Consider the following 23,469-nt stretch of genomic DNA (forward strand, 5'->3'; position numbering starts at 1 on the left):
TAGTATGAATGACTTCTTCAGGAAAACCAACTTCACAATCAAAACTTTCCTCCTACAATATTCATCCAGTTTAGTTCTTTTGTTTTCACGGGAAACTGCCCTGATTTTTCTTTTTGTGGATGATTCAGTCTCTTGCTTGGTCCAGGAAAATAGGCTGGGAATGGCAGTAGACATAGGTCTCTGTAAGGTGGGTTTGCGCCCTGAAAATCGTTATAAAATATTAGTTTTTTGAAAATTAAATGAACTTCCATTAGCAATGTATACTTTGTACTACTTGGCGAAATGTTAACTAGATTTATTCATTACAATGTGGATAAAAGTTTAAAACTATATTTGCGGCCTGATTCAATGTATGTTACATGTATGTGAATCCAATGGACAAACATTGAGAGACTTATATGTATGCAACACACGTACAATGTACCTAAATAACTATAATATAGATGAGAGCATGTCATTGTTTTGTTCCTGTTAACATTGTCATTGATATTTTTCGAGAAAGCTTATGAGGCATAGCTTATGCTAGTCCAAATAATTATGACGTCTTGAAAGGCTATTTTATTTTTTTTTCTGTGACGCCTTCTAATGGTCGTAGGAAGGCATCACAGAAAAAAAATTAAAATAGCCTTTCAAGACGTCATAATTATTTGGACTAAGCTTATGCATTCCTGTCATAACTACATCATACATTAGCATAATTACTGCTAAAATAATTCTCAGTATGATACACCTCGTGTAGGAAATCATTATAATTGTAGCATTCACCAAAAAATCTCAAACAGATCACATTGAATAGTAATCCAAAAAATTAAGACGTCTTGAATTAACCTACCCCTTTTATTCTCAAACGATAATCGCGGTTGTAAACAGACTTTGGTTTATTCGCGTGGCGATCAATATATAACTGTTCATATTTTTAAAAGAAAATAAAGTTTTACCATGAATAGTTTCCTGCACGTAGTCGTTTTCAGTCAAATGTGCATGTGCCTTGCAAACAACAGCTGATTGAGATGGACTCGTGTTCTCGTCCAATCTGCGTATGGGCCACGGCGTTGATCCAACTTTCACTTCTTTTTAAGTCATTTTGAAATGCATGTCCTCCTCTTAAATGACATCCAGGTACACAACAACAAGTACTAGGCATCGTTGATATTAAAAAAATGTAAATTTGCACCGGAAGTTAATGAACAGGAACGGCTACTACGGCGCCATCTATCCAGGAACGATAATACTTTTTTATAACTGATACCGAAATAGCAATAACGTCATACGTTCACTTGCATAAACAGAAATGCGCTTTATAATATGCAATATAATTCATGTTCAGTCGATCTTCAATTGTTAATCAACGACTGAAATGATTTAAAAACATCTAGATTGCAGATAACACTCGAAATTGACCCGACCTCGTTCCACACGGAATTCAAATAATTCTAGTTTGTCAATCGGTTGACTGCTTATAATGCAAAATACAAATATATCAAAAGTTTTGAAAACTAACAAAACACACTGATCGTTTCTTTATTTCCCAATGTAAATGAAATGAAACAAAAAACATTTTATATCACAAGAAGAAGAGGAGAGAATTCAACATTTCCGGATCTTATTTTGGCAAAATGACCCCCCACGTAGATATGTCGGACATCGCGTAAGGAAAGATTAACCCGGCAACCAGAAAGGCATTAAAGCACTGCCTTTAAAAAATGTTTAAATACTTTTCGGCTTATTCTACACCCACTTACATCGATGTGTTGGATGATCTTGTGCATAAGTACAATACGTCTAAACATAGATCCATTAAAATGACTCCTATCGCTGCAAGTCTAAAAAAAAAAGATGAAAACAAAGTGTACTGGAACTTGTATAGTAACCTTCTTCCATTTAAACGGGGTAAATTTAAAGAAGGGGATACAGTTCGAATCACTAAAAAGAAAGGTGTGTTTGAAAAAGGATACACTCCCAGATGGCCCGAAGAAGTCTTTACGGTGTCCCACGTGTTAAACACTCAACCTCAAACGTATCGTATCAAGAGTTTAAATGACGAGGAAATAGAAGGTTCCTTCTACGAGCCCAAACTTCAAAAGACAGATCTAGACATGTACCGTATCGAAAAGGTCTTGCATAAACGAACCAAGAGTGGTGTGGTTCGAACTGTATCCCCTACTTTAAATTTACCCCGTTTAAATGGAAGAAGGTTACCATACAAATTCCAGTACACTTTGTTTTCATGTTCTTTTTGACTTGCAGTGATAGGAGTCATTTTAATGGATCTATGTTTAGACGTATTGTACGGATGCACAAGATCATCCAACACATCGATGTAAGTGCGTGTAGAATAAGCCGAAAAAGTCTACGTTCAATGAAAAGGGTACCATAAGTCCTTTAATTCTTTGATCAAACTATCAGACATGCAGTAAGAATGTGTAAGTTTTTTGTTCTTGAGTCCCAAGAATAAAAAGGTTAATCCTACATTTCTTGCCCTAGTTATGTTTCAACTTAAGAAAGATCCTTAAATTGTGCAGATCTTCCTTGATTTTTTCGATTGCTGCACCGGTAATACTTTGCATGAGTAACGAACGTTTCACTGATGTATCGCTTTTTTCTTGTAGAATAGTTTCAAACTCATTTACTTTTCCATCGAAATCTTGTTGGAGACTAGTTTCAAACGTATTCAATTTTTTCTTAAATTTTTTCATGGTTGCATCATATTCTTTCTCCATTTGTTTGATGTTGTTTTTTAGTTGATCACTCTCGGATTGTAATGCTTCGGTTTTACTAATGCTGTCTTTTACTTGCTGCATAACCCATCGTTTTGTTGCAGCATCAGTACCATGACTTGGAGATTTTAGGTTAGTAATACGATTGCCGTTCATGTTCAAGTCTTCGCAAGAAAACTATTTTTATTTATGTTTTCATATCCACAGATTCCAAACTTGTCAACCATTGTTTTATTTATAGCACTAATGAAAACACAACGTCATCAAAAGGTTGACCTTCCGACAACAATTTTAACTCATACAACCACAAATGTCCTCAGACCACTGTTCCTCTTATCTGAAGTTCATCGGTGTTGTAGTCAATGTCAGTTTTTAAGTAATTTTTCGTTTTATTGGAGGGTGGAAATCCGTAAGAGTCGAAATACACTTTGGTGGTAGTCGTTTTATACCAACACGTCCAATGGGTTCCCGGACCCCTTACGGTATCATGATTTTAAATACCACACTCTTTACTGTGTGGTTGGGAAGGTAGGGTGTCCCGCATGAATACACCTTTAAAATGAGGTATCTTAAGAGTCTTGACCGCTTTCTCCAACTCTCCGTTGGATAGGGACTTGTTGGGAAGTAGAATGTTGTGCACTCGTATCATTTATTTCTTTAGATTCTAAAAACGCTTGAACCCTTTTTTAATAACAGCAAAATTATACTTTTACTCATTGTAGTAGTATTAACTACATGCTTCTTTTTTCTTCTTTTTTTTGTTTTGACACAAAATGGGTTTATATGTTGAAGGCATTATTACCTTTATCAACACACGTCTTTAAGGCATTTTCAATTTTGTTGTTATTCTAAGCAAATGCCCTCAATAATCGTTTTTACTTTTACCAAGACATCTTCAACACTACAATTCGTGTCCACTTGTATGACACAAGGATGAAGTGTTAGTAAATGGTCATACACTGTCTTAAGTCTTTGCAAATACTCTTTCCAAAGGTTTTTCTCTGCTGTTCTTCCACGATTCATACTCCGATTAAAAATAACGTCTTGTGGAGCTGTTAAAAGAATAAGTACATTGGGTTTACGCGTCCACAAATTATAGGAATGACCTAACAGGTTAAACGTTCCCTCTACCATTCTTTCTTTTAATTTTTCTACGGTATCTGTCGACTACACCATAACCCTCGTTCTTATATTATCAGTAAATGTGTTGTATTCCAAACGAGTCGAATTAATTCCTTTTCCGCGAGTAACATTTGATACTGTAATGAAAATGCATACTCTAAAACACCTGTTTTTCAGTGTAAAATTCTTCTAAAAGCGTATACTGTTCAACAGGTTCTGGTAAACACACGTGTTTTGTTTCTTTTGCTCACAAATCTAACAATGTACTTTTACCAGTTCCAATGGGTCCATAAATTGCTACTAAAAAACTCATGTTGTTTACTTACTGAGTTGGACCTCTTTTATTTTTATTATGTCCATGTGCCAGGGTGTTGATACCATCAGGTAAGATGTACCGTTTGTCATCATCAGCTGAGAGAGCTTTCTTACGACACTCACGTGTATAAATTTGATTTCCACGACTTCTAATCATATTCATGGTTCGATAACTATCTTTGTAAGTATCTAAACATGTTTTGTAATCGGCAAAGGTTAGTCCATTTTTCACAGTAGCCTTGTTCACCCCCTTAGCTCTCTTTGATTAGGTGTCACACACCTTAAAGGCATACGACTTTGCACGTAACCCTAAAAACTCACGCATTGATTGACCACCACATTCATCTTTAAACATCCCAAGAATTTTAGGGTTTAATGCTGTATTTATTCCAGATGAATGATTCTTAGGGTAATTCGATGTGTCAAACCACTGACGTCTATGTTCGTTCATGTCTTTGTAAACATCTGAAGTTTCCACATTACAAATAATGCTGTCTGTATCTGTGTAACAGATGGTCGCTTTGTCTTTCACATTACATAAAAGTAATGGTGGTCCATTATCTTTGTAAATCATGAGACCATCAAGAACAAGGAATCCAACTTCAATCTCTTGTTCTGTTAAAAAATTAAAAGCAATCATCAATGCTTTGTTCTCCAGACTACACATCACATAATTTACCGTAGTACCATCAATGTTGTAGTCTGTACCTCTGTTATCCTTTGACTGTTTGGCTAATGCATACAATTTTGGTCTTAGTTTAACAATTGACTGCATTATGGTCTCATTCCACTATAAAATCCTTTGTACCAACTTGGATCATCAGGTGTTAGTTTCACACGTCACCCGTTAATAATAGCTAGAAAATGTGCCTTAACTTCATCCCGTGTTGCATTAGTTCGTGTCATCCAATTTGCCATGTACTGTTCCCTGTTTTCAATGGAATCATCAAGCTCATCGCATTTAATACCATTGTCATGACAATACCATGATAACAATGTGGGATGTGCATTCTTCATGTCAATGTCATACATGATGTCTGAACACAAGGTGTGTCTAATTTTCCGACTCATGTTTTGTAATACATAGTTTTTCTCTAGTCCAGTATCTACCAAAATTATGTCTTTGGTAATACCTCATCACGCATTCTCCTCGTTTGTTAACCCTTGACAAGTAATCCTTCATTAATGATAATTGTGCATTCTTTTCCAACTCAACCCCGTTAATGCATCGACTTCCCAATTCCAAATTATCAGGCTGAGACACTCATTTTACGTTTATCAATAACTTCACGTAGTTTAATGACTCGATTGTTTTCTGAGTTCGATGGGTTAACCTTGTACAATTCAGGATCTAGCGGTAGGTCACCAAACACTCTTTCCATATTTTTAAAATCTTCACGAGGGGTTGCTTTCACTAATTTTTCTACACTCATATTCATGAACTTCATGGTGTCCACAAACCTCAAATGTTGGTAGAGTGGTTTCATCTCACCTTCCTTTGATTTGTATTCACCTACTTGAATTATTTTGGTGAATTAAATGTATTTTTCATCGGTGTGTGGAATACATGTAATCGGTCCTTCTGTTACACTCAAATTTTTAATGAACAGATGACTGTCATACCCAGCTAGATTATGAAAATGGTATAAACTTTGGTACTTTGTTCTTCAAGTTACACTCGTTGTGTGCTGCGCCCCTGTACTTACCGGTAAAGTGACAGTGATCTCTGACTTTATCCTCTCCTAAAGCGTTGTCACAGAGTCAGCACTGTGTTGCAGCCTTAAAATCACTCTTATCCTCCGTCGTCATTACAATCGGTTTTTTGAAGTCATTCTCGGAGTAAATGGCTTTGATATCTTTCTCAAGTCTTTCAACAAAAATCTGCGCCACATCTTCTCCTTCTTTTTGCATGGTGTAAATTACCGACTCCTTAGTAAATACACTTTCATCAAAGCATTTAATGTAATAACAAAATCCCGACGGTGTATGTTTTTGATACACTTTTGTGTGTGGTTTGTCTGCAACGGTTTCCTCTGGTTTGGATTCTACTTTTTCGGTAAAGCACTCAAAGTCTGCATAAACCACGAAAGGAACTCTCATCAATCTGGCGTGGTTCTCAAAACTTTGGTAGGCTCCTTTACCAGGCATCTCAATCTTAACTGCCTTGTGGTTCACGCAATTCTTTATGTTTCTTCAATGCCTCTTTGCTATGACGAAGGTTTAAACACCTGTAGCATAAATAAATATCACCGTCATGGTCCGAGATCTGACTCGAAATCAACCGGCAGTAGTGTTTTAGCCCATCACCTTCTATCATCAACAAGTTGATTATTTTACTTTTCTCTTCAGCAACATCGGAAATTCGTAGTGGGTATATCTCATTGTCATCATTGATTCCATACACATTGACTACCAAGGTAGGGTTTATTTTCTCAAACTTGCGAATATCCTTAAGGCTTACGGGAAATTCCACTCCTTTCCGGTTTAGTTCATTGTTCCACCTACAATACTGAGTCCACCTATTTGTATTCTTTTGGTCTACCTCCTCCTGATACACGGCTGCAAGTACTGCAAATTTAAAACACCTATCATCTCTGTTTTGAACATTAATCACAGCTTTCTTGTCTTTGATCCATTTTGGTAAAGCTACATACTGCGAACCGGATAACGGTTTGTGTTTGTTGATCTTAAATTCCAATTTCACAATTTCCTTCAATGTCCAGCCTCTTTTTTCAGAGGTCCACTGAGCAATCCTTTCCCCAATCTTTTGATCCATCTCTTCCAAAGTTTCAATGAGGTCGGTGGCTTCTGTTATAGTTCTATTTCTCGAATGAAAGTTTCCCTCATTCTCATCGTCCTCTTTTCCTGTGGGGTTGATTTTCACAAAAGTACAGTGTAACACCACATTAAGTTTAACCCCTTTCAATCCACGATTTCGAATGATGTCCATCCTTTTCCCTCGTGTTACCTTCTTTCTTGATTTTCTAACCTAACTTTGTTAACAGTTGTTTTTTATGTAACCTACTAATACCTTTCAACCCAGGTTTTTTCACCTCGATCATGATTTCATTTTTTGTCGCTGGTTTAGGAATACGCTTAAATATATGTTCTGTCTTCTTTTCAATCTACTCATCTTTCTCAATCAACTCAATTAACTCATCTCTCTTCATTCTAGAGTATCTTTTATTACCTCTTTTTTTAGCCATTTTCCTTAACTGTTTTACCGTTTCGACAACAATCGTATTCATTTTACTTACTATACCCATGTCTTTTATTAAATTTTTTTCAATTTCATTTTTTGTTGTTGTTTTTTTTTAAGAAAACTGGTTGGAATGGTTCCTTGCTTATTCTATAAATAGATGGATGACCTACTTTCATTTTCAATTTTGTAGAAAAAATGCTCGAAAGTGAAAGTGAGGCAGAACTGTCAACTCTCTGCTACTACTATGCTAGCGTTCCACGGCAATTTTAGGGAGGTCGCTTAAATATTTTCTCCAAATCGCACGTCTTTAGCAGGTATAACATACTTTTGAATAGAACGGAGCGACGGAAAATTTTTGTCATAGATTTACGGGAGTGTGCTAAATGCCGAAAGTTTTTATGGCAGAGCACACCTCTACTGTTATAAATGTGTTGCCATGGTATTGTGCTACAAGGGGATATCAATTTTTTAGAGGTCGCTCAAATATTTTGGTCGCAGCGTCTGTCAATCTTAGGTATGCCGTTTATACCAAAACGTTAAAAACATGACACGTCCCGCTAACGTCATAGAGTTTTATCATAAATTTTCCGACTTTTGCTAAATACCGAAAAGTTTTACGGCAGAGAACAACTTTGGTGTTATTAATTTATTGCCATGGTATCATGCTAGCGTTCCACAGCAATTTTTGGGCGGTCGCTGAAATATTTTGTCCACATATCTTTAACGTATACCATACTTTCGAATTGAACGGAAGCGACCGAAAATTTTTGTCATGAATTCTCGGGAATGTGCTAAATGTCGAAAGTTGTTACGGCAGAGCACATCTCTACTGTTATAAATGTGTTGCCATGGTATTGTGCTACAGGGGGATATCAATTTGTTAGAGGTCACTCAAATATTTTGGTCGCAGCGTCTGTCAATCTAAGGTATGCCGTTTATACGAAAACGTTAAAAAAATTCCGTAAGGGTTCCGCGGCACCCAGTGTCTCGCCTAATTTTGCTGTTAATCGCAGGCTAAACAAAAATGAGATGAGGAAAAAAATTTAATAAAAATATTCCTCTTGATACAATTTTTTTTATTGTAAGAAGCTTCCGTCCAAGTTTGGTAAAAATCCAGGATAGTTTATGAATCTAATAAATTTTAAAAAATGTAACTGCAGACTGTATTTAATGTTAACTGGAAGAAAAACTAAGTCCATTTATAAGTAAAATATGGATAAACCAGTACAAAATTTTAATAAAAATTTCCTTCTTGATACCAGCTTTTGATCATAAACAAACTTCTGTCCATGTTTGGTAGAAATCCAGGATAGTTTAAGAAAGTTATTAAAATTTTAAAAACTTTAACCACAGAGTGAATGTAATGTTTTCTGGCAGAAAAAATAAGTCCATTTATAAGTAAAATACGGAAAAACAGGAATTTTTTTTTTAAATTTACTTCTGGATACTATCTTATGATCATAAACAAGCTTCTGTCCAAGTTTGGTAGAAATCCAGGATAGTTTGAGAAAGTTATTAAAATTTTAAAAACTTTAACCACAGAGTGAATGTAATGTTTCCTGGCAGAAAACTAAGTCCATTTATAAGTAAAATACGGAAAAACAGGAATTGTTTTTTTACAAAATTTACTTCTGGATACTATCTTATGATCATAAACAAGCTTCTGTCCAAGTTTGGTAGAAATCCAGGATAGTTTGAGAAAGTTATTAAAATTTTAAAAACTTTAACCACAGAGTGAATGTAATGTTTCCTGGCAGAAAACTAAGTCCATTTATAAGTAAAATACGGAAAAACAGGAATTGTTTTTTACAAAATTTACTTCTGGATACTATCTTATGATCATAAACAAGCTTCTGTCCAAGTTTGGTAGAAATCCAGGATAGTTTGAGAAAGTTATTAAAATTTTAAAAACTTTAACCACAGAGTGAATGTAATGTTTACTGGCAGAAAACTAAGTCCATTTATAAGTAAAATACGGAAAAACAGGAATTGTTTTTTACAAAATTTACTTCTGGATACTATCTTTTGATCATAAACAAGCTTCTGTCCAACATGTCCAAGTTTGGTAGAAATCCAGGATAGTTTAAGAAAGTTATTAAAATTTCAAAAACTTTAACCACAGAGTGAATATTTGTGGACGCCGCCGACGACAACGACGACGACGACGCCGACGGAATGTAGGATCGCTATGTCTCGCTTTTTTGACAAAAATGACACGTCCCGCTATGTCATAGAGTTTTATCATAAATACTCCGACTTTTGCTAAATACCGAAACGGTTTAAGGCATAGCACAACTTTGGTGTTATTGATTTGTTGCCATGGTATTATGCTAGCGTTCCACAGGAATTTTGGGGGGTTGCTTAATATTTTGTCCACATCGCATGTCTTTAGCAGGAATACCATACTTTGGAATCTAACGGAAGCGACCGAAAATTTTTGTCATAGATTCTCGGGAATGTGCTCAATGCCGAAAATTGTTACGGTAGAGCACACCTATACTGTTATAAATATGTTGCCATGGTATTGTGCTATAAGGGAATATCAATTTTTTAGAGGTCGCTCAAATATTTTGGTCTCAGCATCTGTCAATCTAAGTATGCCGTTTATACGAAAATGTTAAAAAAAATGACACGTCCCGCTAACGTCATAGAGCTTTATCATAAATTCTCCGACTTTTGCTAAATACTGAAAAGTTTTACGGCAGAGCACAACTTTGGTGTTATTAATTTGTTGCCATGGTATTATGCTAGCGTTCCACAGTATTTTTTGTGGGTCGCTTAAATATTCTGTCCACATTGCATGTCTTTAGCAGGTATAACATACTTTCGAATTGAACAGAAACGACGGAAAATATTTGTCATAGATTCTCGGGAGTGTGCTAAATGCCGAAAGTTAGATAAGAAGATAGCAATATCCTTTAACTCTACGTTCCGCTATATAGATGATGTTCTCTCACTAAATAATACACAATTTGGTGACTATGTTGAACGAATCTATCCCATCGAACTAGAGATAAAGGATACTACAGATACAGTTAAGTCTGCCTCATATATTGACTTACATCTAGAAATTGACAATGAGGGTCGGTTGAAAACAAAACTTTACGAGAAAGAGAGATGATTTCAGCTTCCCAATTGTTTACTTTCCATTTCTATGTAGCAACATTCCAGCAGCGCCTTCATACGAAGTATATATCTCCCAATTGATACGATATTCCCGGGCTTGTGTTTCCTATCATGATTTCCTTGATAGAGGATTGCTGCTCACAAGGAAGCTAGTAAACCAAGAGTTCCAAATGGTGAAGTTGAAGTCATCCCTTCGTAAATTTTAAGGATGCCATAACGAGTTGGTTGACCGTTATTGAATACCCGTTTCACAGATGATATCGGATATGTTCCTTATGTCCTAACTACAATACCCTCCCTTTTCACGAATGTGACTTACCAAATTAAGACTATTTACCGGATTTGTAATAACATAAGCAACACGACGGGTGCCACATGTGGAGCAGGATCTGTTTACCCTTCCGGAGCACCTGAGATCACCCCCAGTTTTTGGTGGGGTTCGTGTTGCTTAGTCTTTGGTTTTCTATGTTGTGTCATCTGTACTATTATTTGTCTGTTTGTCTTTTAATTTTTGCCCATGGCGTTGTCAGTTTGTTTTCGATCTATGAGTTTGACTGTCCCTCTGGTATCTTTCGTCCCTCTTTTGTTACGGCAGAGCACACCTCTACTGTATAAATGTGTTGCCATGGTATTGTGCTACAAGGGTATATCAATTTTTTAGAGGTCGCTCAAATATTTTGGTCACAGCGTCTGTCAATCTTAGGTATGCCGTTTATACGAAAAAGTTTTAAAAAAAAATGACATGTCCTCTAACGTCAGAGTTTTATCATAAATCCCCCGACTTTTGCTAAATTCTCCGTATCAAATGCACAAATAATACATGATTGTCTTGAAGTATAGATTCTAGGTACTGAAGTTGTTTATTATTTTAATTACGTGTTATAGTGTTCTTTTATTTGTCTTTGTAGATGATTAACCTTTACTGTTTTGTCCATTTTTGGTAATATCCTTTTGGAGTGGCTCATTACTTATACATCCCGCCATTGTGTTATTGTGCTATGGTAATTTTTTGTATTCTTGTCTTTCATTTTTGCTTATGTGCTTTGTCTATATGCCATTTTGTTTTTCTTTGTTAACACATTTGTCTATTTTATAGTGATTAAGATTATAATACAATGTTGACTGCTGTACCCCTATTTTTGCCATTTTTACCTTTTTTTACTTTTTATTTATCAAAATAAGACTTTCTGGCAAAGAGTGTATCTTATTGAGGTCAAACTATCTTACAAAGAGTGTATCTTATGAAGGTCAGACTTTCTGACAAAGAGTGTACTTTCATGGTGTAAGAGTGTCTGATCCAGAGTGATGCTTCATATACAGCAAATGAACAGTTATAATCGGACTGTTAGTCATCGAATGTCTTATCATCCAGAACAACAAAGTAGCACAAAAAGTCATGAGAAGCTACTATTAAAATACTTTTTATAATTCATCTGCTAATACTCTTAAGGCAAAAGTATAAAATCAGATTTTAAAAAAAGTTAAAAAAAACACACACTGATATAATTCAATTTTATTACTTATCATTGACAGGTCCCTTGAAAATTATTTTGGAATGGTAAAAAAGTGTACAATGAGTGACTATCATATAGTCTAATATTTTCTGTTTGAAATTAAACAAAAATCATTGGTATAAAGGTTGAACTTATAGTTACGCCTGCATTTAAAGATTTATTAATTTAGGTGTGAGGGTATCAAAATAGGACTACAATGTTTCTATTCATAATCATTCTGTCTATTTCGATTGCCTTGTTGCATTAATTGTAATCCTAAATCAATCAGCCTTATAGTTGTTTTTTTTTCTGAGGAAGGAATACGACTTCTTTATTATAGCAATAGTCAAGTGTTTCATTACCAATAGTTATCTTTATAAACTATATTGTTTTCGAAACTATCCTTTATCGCCTGACCTTTGTATGGGAAAGTTTATGTTTTGGTTCGGGCCTTTAAAACAGTCCAGTGGCGGATCCAGAACTTTTTATAAGGAGGGGCCCCACTGACTGCCATAAGAGGGGGGCCGCTAGTCATGCTTCAGTGATTCCCTATATTATCAACCAAATTTTTCCCATAAAAGGGGGGGGGGGGGCCCTGGATCCGCCTATGCAGTCATAAAAATAAATATAATCATAATGAACTCCTTGATCCGTTAAGATTAAAATTACAAATTTATAGCCAGAATTGGATTTTTCATTTAGAAATCATCACAACTGTTGAAATTTCAGAGGAGTGAACTTTCAGCTATGTAATTCAAAAACAAAATATAGGTGAGCTTTATAAAGAGAGTAAACCCAAACGAAGACCCAAGTTTACGAATGTGACAATAGATGTTAATGTAAACTAGAGTATTTTCAATTCACACTTATCTAAACATGAATCTTGCCAAACAATAATATCATTGATCTACTAACAAATACCAACATCGGCTGAATGTCTACTTCTAGTATGTTGCCAACAAATAAAATCATTGACTTTTTACCAAACATTATCATTTGCTGAACGGCTACTAACAGAATGTTACCAACCAATCATTTCACTGACTTTTCTACCAAACATATATCTCTGGCTGAATTTCTACTGATAGAAAGTTGCCTGACTTTCTATATTAAGAAAATATCAAATATCACTTCCCAAAAATTGAATCTGAAGACCTGTTTTAGCAGCCTTGCATTGAGAACTAAATAAGAAACAACTGGCAGTATACAAAACCTTGGTAAAAGCATGTGCACCTAACACAATATATTTGTCTATTAGGCAGGCAATTCAAAATGGGTCAATAAAAAAAGTTAACCTGTCAACACAGGTCATATTTCTAACAACATATATCAAGGCAAAACAAAAAATAATATGGGATTCTCAATTTTAAATGGTATACCACACCGAAGGGTGGCATTAAAAAACTATGGTGACTTAAATTATCATTCTGAACAAAATAAGTGCTAAAATTGCAAATGTAACAATTCCTTCTATTGATAAGTATGTGCCATCTAAGGGTACCATCTTTGTTATATGGAAAGTCCTGAGGAAAGTCTCTTCAAGTCAGAAAGAAAGTTTCACAGTCCAAAGATATCAAATATCATGATTTAAATATTGTTGCCTTTTAAAAATCAATTCAATCAAACAATAGTTTTTTTAAACAATAAAAATAACAATAAAAATTACATTATAATTATTCATGACCTGTACAAATAGCACTGTTATCCATATACATTCATTCATACATCAAAACCACACATCCATCTAAAATATCAACATATGATATTCATAAACAAAATGTATGAACACCTAAATTATCAGTGTATCATAGCCAAAAATTATTTAATGGTGTCCTGAAGAAAAAGATAACTAAACAGTTCCTATATGTCATCTTAAATTGATGCATTTCTTAACCATACAATACAGATATAAATCACACTGTTGACTAAATATATTTTTCTGATTTGTAAGGCCAGGTTAATCCAACAACTTATGAAAACTGAATGTTCACTTTTGTCTAAAACATACACAATAGTTATACATGATACAGAAAAGAGGAATTCTTCTACATAATCAAATTGAAAACAAATCTTACCACTGAAAAGGGATTTTGACCAGTTTAGGCCAGTTATTGTAAATTCAGAAATTATAATGTGCATCTATTATTGCGATTTTTGAAGAATGGACAAAAATGGGAGATTGATTATTGTGATTTCAGGAAAATGATCATTAAGATATATGGATCATATATCAGAATGTGACCCAATCGTATTATTCGCATTAATAAAAACCTTGCAATAATTTCTGAATTTACAGTAGTTAACAAGTTATAAAGTTGTGCAATTCAGCTAATATTGTCTTAAATAACTGAAAATTGTGACACAATTGTTGTTTAATTACGGATCAATCTAGCACTGACTTTAAAGTAAAACTGATCTCACTTGCATTCTTCTATTTATACAAATTCTGTTTTTCACCTTTTCTTTGAAAATATTCCATCTGTTTAATCTATTATAATTCATATATGAGACATAATTTACAGAAAAATCTTATATGGTGTAGATCGAAAGTAACATGCAAATAAGTAGCTATGGGACACCAAGATATTTTTTCATTAATACTAGAAGTTTCAAGTCCCTTCATGTATAAGTACCAGCAGAACCTTACTTTAGTGGCTACAATTCACTGACAAGTCCCTTCATGTATAAGTACCAGCAGAATATAACTTTAGTGGCTACAATACACTGACAACTTAGACATTTTCTTATAAAAGCACCATTTAAAAAGAGACAAACATGACTGATAATATATATTAAAATGAAATATCACAGTTAAAGTTGTGTTACCATAGTAACATAATAACAATGGAACACAAATCAAAAATACATGGACAATAAAATAAACAGGATTTTTAGGAAATGTACACGAAACCAACATATCAGCATTTTACCTGAGGTAACATGAGTAAATCTAATGTCCTATTTATATAATTAGTAAACATTTTATACAGCAACTGCAGGTCCCATTCACCTCAAAAATTGATTCTTGATTTAAGCAGTTAACTCAGAGCAATTAATTGCCTGAAAGTGTATGAATTACATACATAACTAATAATAGCACTAACCTTAAAACAGCTTTAATTCTGTGATAATTTGTTTGTTTCCATGAAAACAACATGACTCATATTCTATAAATGCAGATATTCCTAAGTTAAGGAACATAACTTCGTGTTGCTCAGTTGTTGGTTTTGTATGTTGTGTTTTGTAGACTATTGTTTGGTTTTTCGTTGTTTTTTGTTTTTTGCCATTGCATTTTCAGTTTGTTATCGACTTTTGAGTTTAAATATTCCTTTGGTATCTTCTGCCTCTCTTCTTTCCTTTTTTTTTTGAATTAATCGGAAGTTTGTATCAACAATTTACATAAATATATTCTAAGCTTCTATGTAACAGAGATTATCATAATTCTGTTTCACATGAATGTTTAAAGCATTTTCAAAGAACATAGAACTTATAGCAATAGCTACATCTTAAGGTTAGACTTGCAGGGGTTAATTTTTTGTGAAGCAATTCAAAAGAAAACCCAGCTTGAATATAAAGGGAGTAATATTAAAAAAAAAGATGAAAAAGAACAAAAAAGCCACCACTGGACTAAAGGTTTCTGGACTGGCTCAAAAAGAATGTGGAAGGGTTAAACATGTTTTTTTTTAAAAAGTCTACCTTCTCTCTTTTTCTACATCTATTCTATTTTTAAAGGCATTAAAACCAAAATAAACATAGATCCATGGATGTAGTATTGTGTGTTACTATGGTAACAGAGTACATAAAAAATACAAAATGTTGAATAAAATATCATTCCAAAGAACCATAATTGTAACTATGAACACAATATTTATAACAATATTAAGGAGATCATTAAACACATAACATTGGTCAAAATGGTAATAATTGTTGTCTTAGTAACACTGTGTAAAATGGGAATATTAACTCATAGACATGAACACAATATAACAGTTGTTTTTTTTATAAATAATCATTGAAAGTACCAGAGCAGATTAGTAATGACTGGCACAAAAAAGTCACATTGTTTCCCCTTTAGTGGAGGGTTGACTTATTGTAAATCATGTTTAGCATGGAGAGATGCCATAAGTGTCTGCCTGTAAACCATGTTTGTAATAATAACTTACAAGTTGTTTGGCATGCATTCAAATCTGTATTCAAATGTCAGTGAACAGCTTCAAGAGTTTTCAAAATTAGCAGATTAAGCCTTTATAACTAATGTTCTAAAATATGATTTAACTTGTTTCAAAATTGTTTTAAGTGTCATTTTGAATGCAGCCTACAACTTAACATTAGACACTACTGAATGTAAACAGAACTCCAAGACAAAAGTAAACAGTATATGTGTGGTTATACTTATCATCATAGTAAATCTTTATAAAAGAGTGTTCATGCTGAACAGTCGCGCCTGCTTTACTGACCATGAATGACTTGATGTGGAAATTCTTGATAGAGGTTATACATAAACAATGATCCATGACATTAAGGTCAAGCTCCCAGATAAATATGTACACCTTATAATCTTTCTTTGCACCACATATAGTTGAGCTATTGCTTATAGTATCTAAGAAATAGACTTAACCAGCTAAAACAGGAAAACTTAACATTGACCAATGAACCATTAAATAAGGTCAAGGTCAGATGTACCCTGCCAGACAGACATATTCATGTACACCTTACAATCATTTCATACACCAAATATAATTGACTCATTGTTTATAGTATCTGAGAAAAGGACCAAACTATGGAAACTTAACATTGATCATTGCACCATTAAGAAAAGGTCGATGACTAGTGAAACCTGCCAGACAGACATGTACACTTTACAATCAATCCATACACCAAATATGTCAATGACTAGTGAAACCTGCCAGACAGACATGTACACTTTACAATCATTTCATACACCAAATATGTCAAGGTCATATGAAACCTGCCAGACAGACATGTACACTTTACAATCATTTCATACACCAAATATGTCAAGGTCATATGAAACCTGCCAGACAAACATGTACACTTTACAATCATTTCATACACCAAATATAGTGGACCAATTGCTTATAGTATATCTGAGAAACAGACCCAATCACATAACTTTAACCTTGATCACTAATCCATGAAATGAGGTTGAGGTCAGGTGAATCCTGTCTGACAGACATGTATACCTTGCAAAGAATCTAAAAACCAAATATAGTTATCCTATTACTCATAATAAGTGATAAATTTACATGACTAAAAAATATACATATTTTTAAGCAGTCCCTGAACCATAAAGATGAGGTCAATGACAATGAACATATGACAGACAGAAACTTTGTAACATAAGGCATTTGTATACAAGGGATGAAGAGTCTCTACTAATCCTACTCTATGAGATATAAATCTTAATACAAATAGTTTACACACTTGAAGCCGTCAGAATATAATCCCTATGTCTCATTGTCTCGTATACTGGGACCAGACATGGGGTCAATTACTTTTGAAAGTAATTAATTACATTCAATTACAATTACAAAATCTTCAATTAAATTACACATTACATTTGACTTTTTTTGACAATGTAATTAATTACTTTCCAATTACTTGGCAAATGTAATTTTAAATCCATTTATTTTATCATATGTACATAATTATCATACATTGCTTTATAGTAATAACAAATGAGATCTACAGTGACTATCCCAGTCTGGGACTTTCACTGCAGGTGAGACAATAAACAATTGATGTGACTGATGAGTAGTTACAGTCTAGAAGGTTGTGTCACTGGCAATCATACCATGTCTACTTATCTTTATGTTATGATTTAGAGATAACAAAATAACATTACAAACTTACCTTGATCAGTTTATGAGCTAATTCCTTCATTAAACAGACAATTGCACTGCAATGTTATGTGTAGTGCATCTGTTGTGGATGTTTTGATTACCAGCAGAACAGTTATTGAGTTTTTCTTTGCATTTATATGTTCTTTTTTAACTTTAAGCATGCCCGAATAGTTCTTTTTTACACTGAGGAGAGGTTGTGTACATAATACATTCTATTTTTAAGGGAAACAACACAATTTCTCACTCAGGACAGGTTCTTTACATGCATAAATACCATAATATAGAAGCTCTACAAGCTATGTCCACAAAAGGACTGTAAGTTCCACTATGACTGATGCCAAAATCTATTTCAGTTTTCACTAAATATTTTCAAATGCATAAATAAATATTCATTTAAGTACAAAGCCTAAATTACAAAACAATTTCATTCAATAATATCATTACCCTATATACCAATATGTCATAAACTGTGATCACATGTCTTTCAGATGTACCACTTGATTTATGTCACATGGCTTGTGACCTTAATTGCCATGAAATTGTGATCACATGACCTTTGACTATGGTTCACATGCTTTGTCAATCAAATGCCTTATATTTTGTTGAAATGTGTGTTCATCATATGATTTCTTGTTGATCAATTGAGACTTATGATCTATGTTTACGTCTGCCTGGTTTATCCCCATTCATTTCTTTTGTCTTTCTACGCTGTATTTGTTTTTGGTGTTCCTTTTCCATATCTCTCTCTGTTATATTAAGTCGTAATGACTGAAAGAAAACCATCAAGAAATAAATGTGCATTACAAATATTTCTCATTAAAATTTCATAAACATTTGGCAATAATATATATCTAAATTTGCCAACATTAATTCTTAAATTTAATGTAACAATAAACAATGTTCTACTACTAAGCTAACCTAATAAATTAACACAAATTAATAATTCAACATGTTTTTGCACTGAAGTTATAACCATTTAATCCAAAGATGTTCTTGTACTGAAATTATCACCATTTAATTATTAACATTATTAACTTCACATTATACATCATGTACATGTTATATACTTTTAAATTCATTGAAAACAAGAGGATATCTATTTATGTTGGTAACTTCATATTATAAAGCTGTTAAGATCATTGAAAAACAAGAGGATATCTATTTATGTTGGTAACTTCATATTATAAAGCTGTTAAATTCATTGAAAAACAAGAGGATATCTATTTATGTTGGTAACTTCATATTATAAAGCTGTTAAATTCATTGAAAAGCAAGAGGATATCTATTTATGTTGGTAACTTCATATTATAAAGCTGTTAAATTCATTGAAAAACAAGAGGATATCTATTTATGTTGGTAACTTCATATTATAAAGCTGTTAAATTCATTGAAAAACAAGAGGATATCTATTTATGTTGGTAACTTCATATTATAAAGCTGTTAAATTCATTGAAAAACCAGAGGATATCTATTTATGTTGGTAACTTCATATTAGCTGTTAAATTCATTGAAAAACCAGAGGATATCTATTTATGTTGGTAACTTCATATTATAAAGCTGTTAAATTCATTGAAAAACAAGAGGATATCTATTTATGTTGGTAACTTCATATTATAAAGCTGTTAAATTCATTGAAAAACAAGAGGATATCTATTTATGTTGGTAACTTCATATTATAAAGCTGTTAAATTCATTGAAAAACCAGAGGATATCTATTTATGTTGGTAACTTCATATTATAAAGCTGTTAAATTCATTGAAAAACCAGAGGATATCTATTTATGTTGGTAACTTCATATTATAAAGCTGTAAAATTCATTGAAAAACCAGAGGATAACTATTTATGTTGGTAACTTTATATTATAAAGCTGTTAAATTCAATGAAAACCAGAGGATAACTATCTATGTTGGTAACTTTATATTATAAAGCTGTTAAATTCATTGAAAAACAAGAGGATATCTATTTATGTTGGTAACTTTATATTATAAAGCTGTTAAATTCAATGAAAATCTAGTCTTATCTGCAGTAAATGTTGAGGAACAAATCTTCACCAAAATCAAATATGGTATCAACTAAAACAAATAAGTAAGTTCAAATTAAATGATAATGTTACCATAAACATACCTCTTGAACTAAAAATTCTTCCTCTAATGTCTGTATAGGTAGTCGTCTTAATTTCTCTAAGGTTTCATACATTGTAGGGCATTGTGATAAACACCCGGGTTCTCCAAGTGCAATTCTGAATAGTACTAAAGCTACTCTGAATACAACCTTGACACCTGAAAAATACCAATGTTCTCCTACAACTATTCTGAATAGTACTTAAGCTACTCTGAATACAACCTTCAGACCTGAAAAATACCAATGTTCTCCTACAACTATTCTGAATAGTACTAAAGCTATTCTGAATACAACCTTGACAACAGGAAGATTATAATGTTCTCCTACAACTATTCTGAATAGTACTAAATATACTCTGAATACAACCTTCACAGCAGGAAAATACCAATGTTCTCCTACAACTATTCTGAATAGTTCTAAATATACTCTGAATACAACCTTAACAGCAGGAAAATACCAATGTTCTCCTACAACTATTCTGAATAGTTCTAAATATACTCTGAATACAACCTTCACAGCAGGAAAATACCAATGTTCTCCTACAACTATTCTGAATAGTTCTAAATATACTCTGAATACAACCTTCACCAATGTTCTCCTACAACTATTCTGAATAGTTCTAAATATATTCTGAATACAACCTTCACAACAGGAAAATACCAATGTTCTCCTACAACTATTCTGAATAGTTCTAAATATACTCTGAATACAACCTTCACACCAGGAAAATACCAATGTTCTCCTACAACTATTCTGAATAGTTCTAAATATACTCTGAATACAACCTTCACAGCAGGAAAATACCAATGTTCTCCTACAACTATTCTGAATAGTTCTAAATATACTCTGAATACAACCTTCACCAATGTTCTCCTACAACTATTCTGAATAGTTCTAAATATATTCTGAATACAACCTTCACACCAGGAAAATACCAATGTTCTTCTACAACTATTCTGAATAGTTCTAAATATACTCTGAATACAACCTTCACACCTGGAAAATACCAACGTTCTCCTTCAACTATTCTGAATACAACCTTCACACCTGGAAAATACCAACGTTCTCCTTCAACTATTCTGAATACAACCTTCACAGCAGGAAAATACCAATATTCTCCTACAACTATTCTGAATAGTTCTAAATACACTCTGAATACAACCTTAACAGCAGGAAAATACCAATGTTCTCCTACAACTATTCTGAATAGTTATAAATATACTCTGAATACAACCTTCACAGCAGGAAAATACCAATGTTCTCCTACAACTATTCTGAATACAACCTTCACACCTGGAAAATACCAATATTCTCCTACAACTATTCTGAATAGTTCTAAATATACTCTGAATACAACCTTCACAGCAGGAAAATACCAATATTCTCCTACAACTATTCTGAATAGTTCTAAATATACTCTGAATACAACCTTCACACCAGGAAAATACCAATGTTCTCCTACAACTATTCTGAATAGTTCTAAATATATTCTGAATACAACCTTCACAGCAGGAAAATACCAATGTTCTCCTACAACTATTCTGAATACAACCTTCACACTAGGAAAATACCAATGTTCTCCTACAACTTTTCTGAATACAACCTTAACAGCAGGAAAATAACAATGTTCTCCTACAACTATTATGCATAGCTAACCTTGACACCTGGAATTGAAAATTTGTGATGGGTTCCCCGAACCTTATGTCTCCCCTGCAATTGCTGATGTCAATTTAAAAATGTAATGTTGACTGTAAAAAGTGAGTCCATTTATCAGATAAATACAGAAATAATATTAAATTATTTAGATATTATTTAGATGCTATGTCTTGATCTTGAATATAAGCTTCTGTCCAAGTTTCATAACATATTATGAAGGTTTCCAAATTTATCATGTAATAAACAATCCCAGACTACCTATAAATGTTACTGCAAAAAAACCAATCCCAGACTACCTATAAAGAGGGTGGTAAAGGGTTATTTTCGTGCAACGTGATCGCCGTTTTTTATTTCACGTTCAACGTGTGTTTACTTTTTTATTTGACATTCAGTCGTGCAAGACAGGTGCCTCGCTCAAAGTGTTCTGCTTATTTAATTTTACGTGCATCGTGATTTTCAAATGCTTATTTTGCGTGCTCGGTATTTTTCAAATAAAATCAAACACTTGGCAGGGATCGTCAAGAAATACTTTTTTAAAAGCCGTAAACCATTTATATCATAAATGTGTATACTAAATCGGGAATAACAAGTAAAACAGAGAGTTTATATATACAAAAAGACAGTGACTCAGTCACAAAAGGTTCACATCAAAGTCTTTATTTTTCGTGCAACGTTCATGACAGAAATTATTTCACGTTCAACGTGAAATTATGTCTTATTTCACGTTTTTTTCGTGCAAGCACCCCCCCTTTACCACCCTCTATAAATGTTACTGCAAAAAAAATCAAAGCACCAAAGGCGCTATAGGCAGTTAATTAAAAAAACCAAAGGTAAACTTGGCAGAAGTTAAGATGAATATAGCGGAAGAATGGATGAAAATATTTTTCTCTAATTCTTCGTCAATTTATCCCTTTCTGCACCCATTGTATACAAAAAATTTAATCAACGTGTGGTTCGTTTGATCTCAGTTCTTCATTGGTTAAAATCCGATTATGACGTCGAATTTACTTGCTTTCCTCTGAATTTCCTATTGTGACGGCATGAAAAAAGGTGACCATGCCTGATGACGTCACATAGAAAGAACACATCTTTTTACAGATCATTCGAAAAGACGGAATAAGTTTGCCTGCATATTGTTTGAAAATCATTAGAGAAACAGATTCCACCACCAAATCTCGTGTAATACGATATTTATCCACTCTCGACAGTAAAATTTTAAATATTTAAAACGCTCGGCAAGCCTCGCGTTTTAAATTTGAAAATTTAACTGTCATGACTGTCTCGAGTGGATAAATATCGTATCACACTCGATGCAGTGGTAGAATCTATATATCTCAGCTATTTCTCAAGTATCAAATAATGTTTGTACCGTAATGTTTCTGCTATCCAATCCTTCCACTTTCAAAAGTTATTTCCAATTTATTTTTTAAAGATTCAATGTCTGAGATTATGCACATACACTGTCCCATGTTAGGGGAGAGTTTTGTGCCAGCTAACATGTTTAACCTGCCACATTCTGTATGTACCTGTCCATAGTGAGGACCCAGTAATTTGGTGATTGTTGATTGTTGCTGTATATCATATTTATTTTTCATAATTGTTTTGTACATAAATCAGGCTGCTTTAGTTTTATTGTTTTACATTTGTCATTTCGTGGTCGTTTATATCTTACTATGCAGTATAGGTTTTGCTAATTGTTGCAGGCTGCATGGAGGAATATTCTTTTCAGAATAATAATTTCAATTATGGTGTCCAACAGTGGTGTATGGTTTAATTCCACTATGTACTAGAGTTTGAATATATATGCCATATTAGCGCTTTTAGTTGGATCAGCTGGTGCCACTATGCACAAT

The 23,469-nt window shown here is 33.4% G+C and overlaps 1 protein-coding gene across 1 annotated transcript in view; it reads right to left on the reverse strand.

Annotated features, from left to right (window-relative positions):
* Positions 1-17,622: 17,622 nt before the first annotated feature.
* The window catches only part of LOC127711177 (TBC1 domain family member 10A-like), a 35,183-nt gene continuing 29,336 nt past the window's right edge, over positions 17,623-23,469 (reverse strand). The window contains exons 8-9 of the mRNA XM_052217145.1: positions 19,964-20,118; positions 17,623-18,607 (exon numbers count right to left, since the gene is read on the reverse strand). Coding sequence (XP_052073105.1) covers positions 18,488-18,607; positions 19,964-20,118 — 275 coding nt within the window. The 3' untranslated portion in view covers positions 17,623-18,487. The remainder of the gene's footprint in view (positions 18,608-19,963; positions 20,119-23,469) is intronic.

The sequence above is a fragment of the Mytilus californianus genome, unplaced genomic scaffold (assembly GCF_021869535.1).
Source record: "Mytilus californianus isolate M0D057914Y unplaced genomic scaffold, xbMytCali1.0.p SCAF_8, whole genome shotgun sequence".
Lineage (NCBI taxonomy): Eukaryota > Metazoa > Mollusca > Bivalvia > Mytilida > Mytilidae > Mytilus > Mytilus californianus.